The 13,071-nt window shown below is 45.2% G+C and overlaps 1 protein-coding gene across 1 annotated transcript; it reads left to right on the top strand.

Moving 5' to 3' along the window:
* Positions 1-3,238: 3,238 nt before the first annotated feature.
* MKRN2OS (MKRN2 opposite strand) lies at positions 3,239-12,966 on the top strand. The gene is made up of 4 exons (XM_056524249.1): positions 3,239-3,603; positions 7,332-7,381; positions 10,585-10,747; positions 10,821-12,966. The coding sequence occupies exons 1-4, from the start codon at positions 3,362-3,364 to the stop codon at positions 11,023-11,025; spliced, it is 660 nt and encodes a 219-aa protein (XP_056380224.1). The 5' UTR covers positions 3,239-3,361; the 3' UTR covers positions 11,026-12,966.
* The last annotated feature ends 105 nt before the right edge of the window (positions 12,967-13,071 follow it).

The raw sequence follows: 13,071 nt of genomic DNA on the forward strand, positions 1-13,071 counted from the left end.
CTGCCACACACTGTACCCCTGAATATAATACCGCCACACACTGTACCCTCTGAATATAATACTACCACACACTGTACATTATGAATACCATCACATACTGTACCCTCTGAATATAAATCTACCACATACTGTACCCCTGAATATAATACCGCCACACACTGTACCCTCTGAATATAATACTACCACACACTGTACATTCTGAATATAATACCAACACATACTGTACACTCTGAATCTAAATCTGCCACATACTGTACCCCTGAATATAATACCGCCACACACTGTACCCTCTGAATATAATACTACCACACACTGTACATTCTGAATATAATACCATCACATACTGTACCCTCTGAATATAAATCTACCACATACTGTACCCCTGAATATAATACCGCAACACACTGTACCCCTGAATATAATACTACCACCCACTGCGCCCTCTGAATATAATACTACCACAAACTTCGCCCTCTGAATGCAACGTTGCCATACAGTGCACCCTCTGAATATAATACCACAACCGCAGTAACACCCCTCAACATCCGTTAGCTGATGCTATTACCACAGGAGGGGGGTTTTGGTGGTGTTGCTAGTGGATGATGGGGGTGCTACTACTGGGGGGGTGTTGCTGGAGGATGATGAGGGTGCAACTGGCCATCCCCCCTGGCAGTATCACCCTCATCATCCATCCGCAGGATTATCCTCCTGGCAGGAGCACCGCCATCATCCACCATCAGGATCTGCTGATGGAGGTGCTACTGCTGGGGGGGGGGTGTTGCTGGTGGATGATGAGGGTGCTACTGCCAGGGGGGAGCATTAGGTAGGCAGCAGTTCCCCCACTTTAGGTAGGCAGCAGTTCCCCCACATTAGGTAGCATATTTTCCCCACATTAGGCAGCATAGATTCCCCACATTTGGTACGTGTTCCCCCACATTAGGTAGCAATTTCCCCACATTAGGTAGCACAGATTCCCCACATTAGGTAGCAGTTTCCCCACATTAGGTAGCATAGACTCCCCACATTTGGTAGCAGATTCCCCACATTAGGTAGCAGTTTCCTCACATTAGGTAGCATAGACTCCCCACATTAGGTAGCATAGACTCCCCACATTTGGTAGTAGTTACCCCACACTAGGCTGCAGGTTCCCTTGCAGGTTCCCCACAATGGGTCAAAGTCTCCCCACATTAGATCGCTGTTTAACCCCCCCTCCCCACAAAAAAAAAACACATACAACACAGAGAGACACACACACAAACACATACACAGTCAGAGAGACACACACTCACAGACAGACACACACACAGAGTCACACACACACACAGAAAATAAGGCATACTTGGCACACCAGAAGGCCTCCTACATAATTCCAATACAAGAAATGATTGTGGGCAGGGGTGTAGCGCTACTGGGTCCCCCTGCAACACACACACAGTCACATACACATACACACACACAGAGTCACACACAGTCACATACATACACACACACAGAGACAGTCACACACAGACAGAGATAGCGACAGACAGACACACACACTCACCCATCCAGCGCAGCGCTCCTTTTCTCCTGGCGCCCTGCGAGTGACGTCACTGACGTCCCATGCGGTGGTGCTGACGGACGGGCGCACAGCGGCGATGAAGGCCGGGGGGCAGCTGACGGATGGGCGCACAGCGGCGATGAAGGGCGGGTGGGGGTGCTGACGGGCGCACAGCGCAGATGAATGCCGGGGGGGGGTGCTGTCGGACGGGCGCACAGCGCAGGTGAAGGGGGGGTGGGGATTGCTGCCGGTCGGGTACAGACGGGGGGTGTCGGTGTAGCTGGGGGGGGGGGGGGTGGGTTGCTGCGGAGCGTTTTGGTGTCACCCCATTAGGTTGGTGTCACTCGGTGCGGGCCGCACCCGGGTCGCAACGCCACTGTCTGTGCCGGTAAAATACCGGTTAGATGGCCACCTTATATAAGCCCCAGCCAGGTTCATGTTTTAGTCGCACTTAGGCTAAGGTCACATCATGATTTAACCATCCGATTATCGGACCGTAAAATCGGACGAAATCGGATTGCAAAAAATCGTATACAATCGTATGTAAAAATTTCTTTGCTATCTGATTTTAAAATCGTATCCAAAAATCGTACAGATGAAAATTCCATCCGATTTTCAATAAAAATCTGATCCTGTTTTTAAAATTAATATGTATGCCAATGGCAATGAAGTTAAGTGTATGTGTTTTGAAGTCTACTGCGCATGCGTACAAAAAAATCGTGTGCGATTAATCTGATAGAATCGCAGTCACACGATTCCATGCGAATTACATAGACATCAATAATTAAAAAAATGGGACACGATTTCGAACCGATTGAGTATCTGGACGAAAAATCGTGGTCAACCACGATTCTACCTCCGATCTTAAAGGGGAACTACCGTGCTGACAACGTATCCCCTATCTAAAGGATAGGGGATAAGTTGTCTGATCGGGCGGGGTCCCACCGCTGGGGACCCCCGCGATCTCGCACGCAGCACCCCGCTCTCATCAGGCCCCGGAGCGAACATCACGGTGCCGGAGTATTGTGACATCAAGGCTCCGCCCCCTCAATGTAAGTCTATGGCATAGACTTGCATTGAGGGGGCGGAGCATGACATCCCACGGGGGCGGAGCTGTGACGTCACGATCACCGGCCCGTCATCAGACCCGGAGCGGATGTTGGCTCTGGGGCCTGATGAGAGCGGGATGCTGCGTGCGAGATCGTGGGGGTCCCCAGCGGCGGGACCCCGCACGATCAGGCAACTTATCCCCTATCCTTTAGATAGGGGATAAGTTGTCAGCACGGTAGTACCCCTTTAAATCGTGCAAAATCGGATGCGGATCAAAACTGATGCATTTGTTGTCGGTCATTAATGAAAGGAAGTCAATGGATACGACTTGACATGCAGATTTGTACGATTTCAAAGTAAAAAATCGCGAGAAGTAGGATGGTAAAATCGTGATGTGAATGCACCCTTAGATGATCATTCAAAAATAGAGAAAAGACCTCACTGAAATATAGCAGCACACCAATAAATCATCAAATCCAATTTTATTAAAGACAAAAAAATGGTTTACAAAAAGTAACACCAAATTGCACACACAGTAGTTATGACATTGTCATTAATTGATGAACTATACTTGAATTGTCGTTTTTTTTTTTATCACTGAGTAGCACCCATACTACATTTATTGGGCTGAGCCCCCTCTTTCTCTTTTCTGGGGGCACTTAGCTGATCAGTCAGCACTCTTGTCATTGTTGGATATCTAATCCAGGATCCAGTGAGGTCAGCTCAGGCGTTGTGTCTCTTCCGGTTTCATGTGACAGTCAGACAGCTGTTATGGCGGTGTTCAGAGATCAGGAAGGAGCTGAGCCTGTAGCACCCAACCTGGTCAAGTTCACTCACTGCGATCGAGACATTTACAGCAGCTCCGTCCCTCAGCAGTGCCCACTCTGTGGGCAAAATCCAGTCAGCTCCTGGGACCTGGAGACGGCTCCTGTCAGCATTCCCAGCCCTTTTACGAACGCACACAGGGAAAAATGCTCTTTTGTACTGAGACCAACAAAAGGACACTTTCTAGGGTAAGTTAATCATCAACAAGACCTGATCTACAGACTTCATTGTCAATCTCCATTCATTGACACAATGCAGTTTTATGAGAAGGGCAGGCCGGGTCAGATACCAGGGGGGAGATTTATCAGTCTGTGTGCAGCCACTTCACAGGCTTTTTTCTTTGCTTTGTTTTTGGCTTATGTTCACCAAATTAATCAAAACGGCGCAGAGACTTTAATCAATTTTGCACAAATGAAAATCACCTCAGAACTAGGCAGAAGTGATATGAATTTGCGTTTTTTTTTTTACAGAATTTTTGTGTTTTTTTAAAAAGACGCAGTTAAAAAAAATCTCGTCCACTGCATAGTCAAGAATGAAGCACTACATCTCCCAGTCACTTTTGCCAAAGTTGTCTATTTAAAAATTTCAGCCAATAAAATGTCAGGAGGGAATGAAATAACAATTGTCCATGAAATAATTATGGAGCATCTTTTTTTGTGACTCCTAAAAATGTATGAATAAAAGGGGATCAGAGGGAGGGGGGAATAATGGCACAAGGGGATTAAGAAGGGGGGGGGGGGGTGTAATCATTATCCCCCCCCCCCCATCTTAATCCCCTTGTGCCACTATTCACCTCTCCCTCTGATTCCCTTTTGCCATTATCTGATTATGGCAAAAGGGGATCAGAGGGAGGGGGAATAATGGCACAAGGGGATTAAGATAGAGGGGGGAATAATGGCACAAGTGGATTAAAGGGGTTGTGCGCTGCCCTAATTTTCGGAGCTCCGCTCATAGCGTCCGGAAGTTCATTACTCCGAACGCTGTGTGGGGGCTTCCGTGTTCGCGGCCGCCGGGCGTGACGTCTCGTCCGCCCCCTCTACCAAAGTCTATGGGAAGGGGGCGTGACAGCAGTCGTCACGCCCGGCAGCTGCGAACACGGAAACCCACACACAGCGTTCAGAGTAATGAACTTCCGGACGCTGTGAGCGGAGCTCCGAAAGTCAGGGCAGCGCACAACCCCTTTAAAGGGGTACTCCGGTGAAAACCTTTTTTCTTTTAAATCAACTGGTGGCAGAAAGTTAAACATATTTGTAAATTACTTCTATTAAAAAATCTTAATCCTTCCTGTACTTATTAGCTGCTGAATACTACAGAGGAAATTCTTTTCTTTTTGGAATGCTCTCTGATGACATCACGAGCACAGTTCTCTCTGCTGACGTTATTATAATAATAATAATAATGCTTTATTTATTGTTGTCCTTATTGGGATTTGAACCCAAGGTCCCAGCGCTGCAAGGCAGCAGTGCTAACCACTGAGCCACCATGCTGCACTTAGCATACTTACATCTGCTATGCACGGTTGCTAAAATGGACAGAGATGTCAGCAGAGAGCACTGTGCTCGTGATGTCATCAGTGTTCCAAAAAGAAAGGAATTTCCTCTGTAGCATTCAGCAGCTAATAAGTACTGGAACAATTAAGATTTTTTTAAAGAAGTAATTTACAAATATGTTTAACTTTCTGCCACCAGTTGATTTAAAAGAAAAAAGGTTTTCTCCGGAGTACCCCTTTAAGTATCGCATTAGAAAGCTAAGCACACGCCATCATGAAATTAACCCCTTAACGACGCAGGACATATATTTACGTCCTGCGCCGGCTCCCGCGATATGAAGCGGGATCGCACCGCGATCCCGCATCATATCGCGTCGGTCCCGGCGCTCATCAACGGCCGGGACCCACGGCTAATACCACACATCGCCGATCGGGGCGATGTGCGGTATTAACCCTTTAGAAGCGGCGGTCAAAGCTCACCGCCGCTTCTAAAGTGAAAGTGACCCGGCTGCTCAGTCGGGCTGTTCGGGACCGCCGCGGTGAAATCGCGGCGTCCCGAACAGCTGACAGGACACCGGGAGGGCCCTTACCTGCCTCCTCGGTGTCCGATCGGCGAATGACTGCTCCGTGCCTGAGATCCAGGCAGGAGCAGTCAAGCGCCGATAACACTGATCACAGGCGTGTTAATTCACGCCTGTGATCAGGATGAGAGATCAGTGTGTGCAGTGTTATAGGTCCCTATGGGACCTATAACACTGCAAAAAAAAAAATGTAAAAAAAAGTGTTAATAAAGGTCATTTAACCCCTTCCCTAATAAAAGTTTGAATCACCCCCCTTTTCCAATAAAAAAAATAACAGTGTAAAAAAATAAAAATAAACATATGTGGTATCGCCGCGTGCGTAAATGTCTGAACTATAAAAATATATCATTAATTAAACTGTACGGTCAATGGCGTACGCGCAAAAAAATTCCAAAGTCCAAAAAAGCGTATTTTGGTCCCTTTTTATACCATTAAAAAATTTATAAAAAGTGATCAAAAAGTCCGATCAAAACGAAAATCATACCGATAAAAACTTCAGATCACGGCGCAAAAAATGAGTCCTCATACCGCCCTGTATGTGGAAAAATAAAAAAGTTATAGGGGTCAGAAGATGACATTTTTAAACGTATACATTTTCCTGCATGTAGTTATGATTTTTTCCAGAAGTGCGACAAAATCAAACCTATATAAGTAGGGTATCATTTTAACCGTATGGACCTACAGAATAATGATAAGGTGTAATTTTTACCGAAATATGCACTGTGTAGAAATGGAAGCCCCCAAAAGTTACAAAATGGCGTTTTTTCTTCGATTTTGTCACACAATGATTTTTTTTCCGTTTCGCCGTGCATTTTTGGGTAAAATGACTAATGTCACTGCAAAGTAGAATTGGCGACGCAAAAAATAAGCCATAATATGGATTTTTAGGTGGAAAATTGAAAGGGTTATGATTTTTAAAAGGTAAGGAGGAAAAAACGAAAGTGCAAAAACGGAAAAACCCTGAGTCCTTAAGGGGTTAAAGGGGTACTCCGGTGAAAACCTTTTTTTTTTTTTTTTTTAAATTAACTGGTGCCAGAAAGTTAAACAGATTTGTAAATGACTTCTATTAAAAAATCTTAATCCTTCCTGTACTTATTAGCTGCTGAATACTACAGCGGAAATTATTTTCTTTTTGAAACACAGAGCTGTCTGCTGACATCACGAGCACAGTGCTCTCTGCTGACATCTCTGTCCATTTTAGGAAGTGTCCAGAACAGCATATGTTTGCTATGGGGATTTTCTCCTGCTCTGGACAGTTCCCAAAATGGACAGAGATGTCAGCAGAGAGCACTGTGCTCGTGATGTCAGCAGACAGCTCTGTGTTTCAAACGGAATAGAATTTCCACTGTAGTATTCAGCCGCTAATAAGTACAGGAAGGATTAAGATTTTTTAATAGAAGTAATTTACAAATCTGTTTAACTTTCTGGCACCAGTTGATTTAAAAAAAAAGTTTTTCACCCTTTTAAGTACTTTTATGACTTATTTTGTCCGCAGGTACGCCTCATGAGTAAGTTCCATGTGAGAGGTACCCACGGACATACTTTTACCCTTTGGGAGTACAGTTGCGAAAGAGGCTGAGAACCACTGATTTAATATATTTGGCGCATGTGCAAATTACCACCACATACATGAAAAGGTGTGGAATCTGTGTGTAGAACCTCATGCTGATGCACCCATATACTAAGCTTACTATCTATGGAACCGGATATTCCTGTTTTTCTCAGTACTGTTCCTAAAGTCATTTCCCCTCCTGACTTTGTAGTATTGCTTAACAATATCTATTGTACTATTGTACTTTTGGTTTAATTATTCAGGTCACCAGTGCATTCGCTTTGTTTCTTCTAGGGAGTACGATGGCAGCTCAGATATCCATGTCGGCATCACAAGTTCTAAAGGTGAAGAAGGTTACGAGACATTTAAAAAACATTGACTAATTGTTACACTGACTTCTCATGTTTTGATAAAAAAAAGTGCGCTAAGAGCCTCCATTTTTGGAGCAAGAGTGCTGCTGCAACCTACTTTTTTGTAAACTTCTCACCTGGGTACAATGTTGCAAATCATTGAAAAAAAAGCAGCATGAGTAACATTATTACTGCACAATCTGAACTATGTTTACACCAGTTGTCTTTTGGGTTTATGTAAGGCTATGTTCCTACATTTTTCGGCACACACCTGCAATGTGTGTGCCGTTTTCAACGCGTGCAAGGTGTGCCCATTGTTTTCAGTTGGAATATGCGCCACAGTTCACACTGTGAATTTGAGGACATTTGAGAGTGCATTTTGCATATACTAGAATACGTGACATGCCACTTATTCTGAGAGTATTCCTGAGGAGTGAGTGTTCTAGATACAGGATGCAAATGAACTTCATTGATTTCCAATCTTCTTTAGCTGAAATGTGAAACAAGAGAAGGAAATCTTGACCCAGATTTACTATGGCTGCTACGCCAGCATTTTGATTTTTAGGCTATGTTCGTTCACATGCTGGAATGTCCGCATGGAGAATCTCTGTGCGGTCATTCCAGACACTGCGGGGTGCCAGAATAATCTGCTGGCACAAGGACCACACGGGAATGCGCCATCTTATTGACGGCTATGAATTCTGTTCATTCTTTATGTGGACACGGAAAAGGAGATTTTTTTGTGCTTACCGTAAAATCTCTTTCTCGTAGCCTTAATTGGGGGACACAGACATGGGTACCTCACGATAGTAAAGGGGAACCAAACTGCAGCCACAAAGGAAACCGCAGACATCCCAAGGTCCGGCAGAATGGAAAACACACAACACGCAATGGTGTGTCACCACCATGCCCCTAGAAGACCAACGTGGTACTCCTAGAAAAGGGAAACAGAGAGTGCAGCTGTAGCCAAGAAAAGCCATGGAACCAGCTGGAGACGCCCACGCTCCAGCTCCTAATGGTGCTACACCCCTGGACTGCTGTCACAGATGAGGGATGCATGTGGTGCAGGAAACATGCAGAACTAGAAGAGGTCCCATGAACCCATAGGCATACTGTGATGATCTGCATATGGAAGGAGTCACTGGACTGTGGCCACTGAAGCGGCAGGAATGGGGGAGGTGACCTGGAGGACTCGAAAGACATGCAGGCACAGTCTGGCTACCTGGCAAAGAGACCATGGTCACACCGGGTCCCGCATCCAGAACCAGACTAAAGGTGGGCTACGAGCCGGAAGCCATGAGAGTGGCAGGCATGTGGAGAGGGACCTGATAAATTAGGAAACCCCACTAAATCAGCATGTGGCACATTGCAGAGGGCTCACAGAGCAACATGGGGAGACCCACTCGGGACTACATTGAAGCAGTGGGTTACCAGAACTGCCACCACACAGTGGGAAGTGTATGGTATCTGACCAGATGTAGCAGAGAACTACGGATACAGCCGTCCGGCTGACAGGTGGAGGATTCCTGAGCACACAGGAACACTTCTATGAAACTTCCCCTAGACAGTGGGGCACAGGAGTGCGGCCAAACGCATGGGCGACCCGGTGGTGTAGGAGACCATGCAGACGAAGACTGGCTGACTGTCAACCGACCCCTTGCCTGCAAGAACCCTCAGACAGTTGCATGCAGCAGCCCAGAGATGGGAGACCAACAAGAAAGGAAACTGTAGACAACGGTCTGGCGAAATGAGTGTCCCTCCAGGCGCTGGTGATAAGGGGACACAGTCAGATAGCAATCCCTTGGCCCCTTAATGCATTTGGAAAGGAAGTAAAACCTAAAAGCCAGAAATAGGATCCCAGTCACCCTGGGAGGCTTCGTGACACTAGATAAAAACGGATTACCTCACTTCCAGTGGGCGGGTATATCCTGCCAGGGAGGAGCCGACTTTTTTTTTCTTCCTAGTGTCAGCACCTCCTAGTGGCAAGAGCATATACCCATCTGTAAGGTGTCCCCCAATGAAGAGCGACCGAGAAAATGGAATTTCCATGCCAGAAACATCTGGCATGGAAATTCTGCCATTTGCACAGAGCAGCAGAATCCTATTGAATACTAAGCGGAATTCTGGTCAGAAATTCCGTCGTGTGAACCTAGCCTTACTGATTGAGGACTGTGGCGCACAGCAAGAAGGACTGTGTGTATAGTGCCAAAAAGAACCGTAAAATGTGCCTCATTCAACAAGGCAGTGTGGTTTATCAGGGCAGGGATGTGGCTAACAGGAAAGATGGCTTAGAAAATTGTGGCAAGGCAATGCTTTACCTGTATTAGACAGTCTAAGCTAAATTGTACATGATCCCAGATCTCGATTGGCGCTCGTCTACACAGCTCTGTATCATGTATAGGGTTGCATAAACACACAAACAATTGCTGGATCATCTTTGCGGCCCATTGCTGTAATCGGCTATTAACTGCACATCCCCTATGAGGATTTGAACATTCATGGGCTGATCGGTGGCCATATTTCACAAGGTGAGGTCACCATTTTTAGCCCTTAATCACCCTGTGTAATAGGGTGCTTATCCAACTAGAAGGTGGTCAAAAGTTAAACTAGACAATCTAAAGGTGTGCCACATTTAACAAACCGCACAAGTCACTGTGATAAATCTGATGCATCTTAAAGGGCAACTGCAGCGCAATATACACTTATCCCCTATCTACAAGATAGGGGATAAGTGTTTGATCGCGGGGGGTCCGACCGCTGGGACCCCCCGAGATCTCCCTAACGGAGTGCCGCCATTAGTGCTCATAGTGAGCGCTAAGGCGCGTAGCGTCGACCTAGAGGTCAATGGTGACGCCCCGTCTCCTCCCCGTCCCCATACAGTTCTATGGGGGAGGCACAAACACTGCCTCCCCCATAGAGATGCATGGAGGAGGCATGCCGGCCGCAACGTCATGCTGCGGCAGGCACGCCCCCTGCACGGGAGAGCCACGGCCCCGTACAGGAGATCGTAGCGGGTCCCAGCGGTCGGACCCCCCGCGATCAAACACTTATCCCCTATCTTGTAGATAGGGGATAAGTGTATATTGTGCTGCAGTTGTCCTTTTAGACTGTCTAGTCTACGTCTATATTGTCTAAGAATTAGACAGTATTGGTACATCTGTCCTATTGAGTACAATAATCTGTGTTATTTTTTTCAGGAACTGTGCATCATTACAATGAAACTGGCACCCACAAAGACACCACTGGCTGGGAACAGTGTGTGGGCATACCACTAGTGCCACCCGACCAATACGCCCTCATCCATCAGTGGGATTCCTATCTAGAAGAGTTCTCCTGTAATGAGACATGGCTGCCTTACAGGTATAACTATAGGTTTCCACAGTGTACATGTTTCCAGGCTTCACATTACACATTTCACAAATATCTCTTACAGATACGATGAAAAAGAACACAACTGCTACACGTATGCCCTGAAGTTCATCAACAGCCTCCTGCATCTACAGGAGAAGAAAACTTTCACCAAAGAGGAATTTACCGAGAAATTTGTATTGCCAAGAACCCGCCGGGCGTCTAAGTACATCACCCTGTGCCATGAGGTGTCCAGGAATTACTACTACATGGTAGACCACCCTAGATAGAATGGATGGGCGATAAGAAGCCAGTGGACAAATGGCACATGACCTATGTGCAGAATAAACTGACAATGTTTGGTAAAATTAACCCCTTAAGGACCAGGCCCATTTTGGCCTTAACCCCTTCAGGACCAAGCCCATTTTGGCCTTAAGGACCAGAGCGTTTTTTGCACATCTGACCACTGTCACTTTAAACATTAATAACTCTGGAATGCTTTTAGCTATCATTCTGATTCCGAGATTGTTTTTTCGTGACATATTCTACTTTAACATAGTGGTAAATTTTTGTCGATACTTGCATCCTTTCTTGGTGAAAAATCCGTAATTTGATGAAAAATTTGAAAATTTTGCATTTTTCTAACTTTGAAGCTTTCTGCTTGTAAGGAAAATAGATATTACGAATACATTTTTTTTTTTTGGATCACATATACAATATGTCTACTTTATGTTTGCATCATAAAATTGATGAGTTTTTACTTTTGGAAGACACCAGAGGGCTTCAAAGTTCAGCAGCAATTTTCCAATTTTTCACAAAATTTTCAAACTCGATATTTTTCAGGGACCAGTTCAGGTTTGAAGTGGATTTGAAGGGTCTTCATATTAGAAATACCCCATAAATGACCCCATTATAAAAACTACACCCCCCAAAGTATTCAAAATGACATTCAGTCAGCGTTTTAACCCTTTAGGTGTTTCACACGAATAGCAGCAAAGTGAAGGAGAAAATTCACAATCTTCATTTTTTACACTCATATGTTCTTGTAGACCCAATTTTTTTATTTTTACAAGGGGTAAAAGGAGAAAATTTTTACTTGTATTTGTAGCCCAATTTTTCTCGAGTAAGCACATACCTCATATGTCTATGTAAAGTGTTCGGCGGGCGCAGTAGAGGGCTCAGAATGGAAGGAGCGACAAGGGGATTTTGGAGAGTATGTTTTTCTGAAATGGTTTTTGGGGGGCATGTTGCATTTAGGAAGTCCTTTTGGTGCCAGAACAGCAAAAAAAACCCACATGGCATACCATTTTGGAAACTAGACCCCTCGGGGAATGTAACATGGGATAAAGTGAGCCTTTATACCCCACAGGTGTTTCACGACTTTTGCAAATGTAAAAAAAAAAAAAAATTTTTTACCTAAAATGCTTGTTTTCCCAAAAATTTTACATTTTAAAAAAGGGTAATAGCAGAAAATACCCCTAAAAATTTGAAGCCCAATTTCTCCCGATTCAGAAAACATCCAATATGGGGATGAAAATTGCTCTGCTGGCGCACTACAGGTCTCGGAAGAGAAGGAGTCAGATTTGGCTTTTTGAAAGCAAATTTTGCTCTGGGGGAATGCCGCATTTAGGAAGCCCCTATGGTGCCAGAACAGCAAAAAAAAAAAAAACACATGGCATACCATTTTGGAAACTAGACCCCTCGGGGAACGTAACAAGGGGTAATGTGAACCTTAATACCCTACAGGTGTTTCACGACTTTTGCATATGTAAAAAAAAAAATTTTTTTTTAACCTAAAATGCTTGGTTTCCCAAAAATTTTACATTTTTAAAAAGGGTAAAAGCAGAAAATACCCCCCAACATTTGTAACACAATTTCTCCCGAGTACGGCGACACCCCATATGTGGCCCTAAACTGTTGCCTTGAAATACGCCATGCGCATTTGAGGCCTACATTAGGGACTTGCATAAGGGTGGACATAGGGGAATTCTACGCCAGTGATTCCCAAACAGGGTGCCTCCAGCTGTTGCAAAACTCCCAGCATGCCTGGACAGTCAACGGCTGTCCGACAATACTGGGAGTTGTTGTTTTGCAACAGCTGGAGGCTCCGTTTTGGAAACAGTGGCGTACCAGACGCTTTCATTTTTATTGGGGAGGGGGGCTGTGTGTTTTTTACTTTTTATTTTATTTTTTGTGGTAGTGTAGTGTAGTGTTTTTAGGGTACAGTCACACGGGCGGGGGTTCACAGTAGTTTCTCGCTGGCAGTTTGAGCTGCGGCAGAAAATTTGCTGCAGCTCATACTTGCAGCCAGATACTTGCTGTAAACATCCGCCCAT

Source organism: Hyla sarda, chromosome 6 (genome assembly GCF_029499605.1).
Source record: "Hyla sarda isolate aHylSar1 chromosome 6, aHylSar1.hap1, whole genome shotgun sequence".
NCBI lineage: Eukaryota > Metazoa > Chordata > Amphibia > Anura > Hylidae > Hyla > Hyla sarda.

Bases quoted from the DNA above. Each gene is read 5' to 3' on its own strand.
- MKRN2OS (XM_056524249.1), top strand. From the start codon at position 3,362: ATGGCGGTGTTCAGAGATCAGGAAGGAGCTGAGCCTGTAGCACCCAAC. The intron at 3,604-7,331 runs GTAAGTTAATCA...TGTTTCTTCTAG, and splicing joins ACAAAAGGACACTTTCTAGG to GGAGTACGATGGCAGCTCAG. The intron at 7,382-10,584 runs GTGAAGAAGGTT...TATTTTTTTCAG, and splicing joins CGGCATCACAAGTTCTAAAG to GAACTGTGCATCATTACAAT.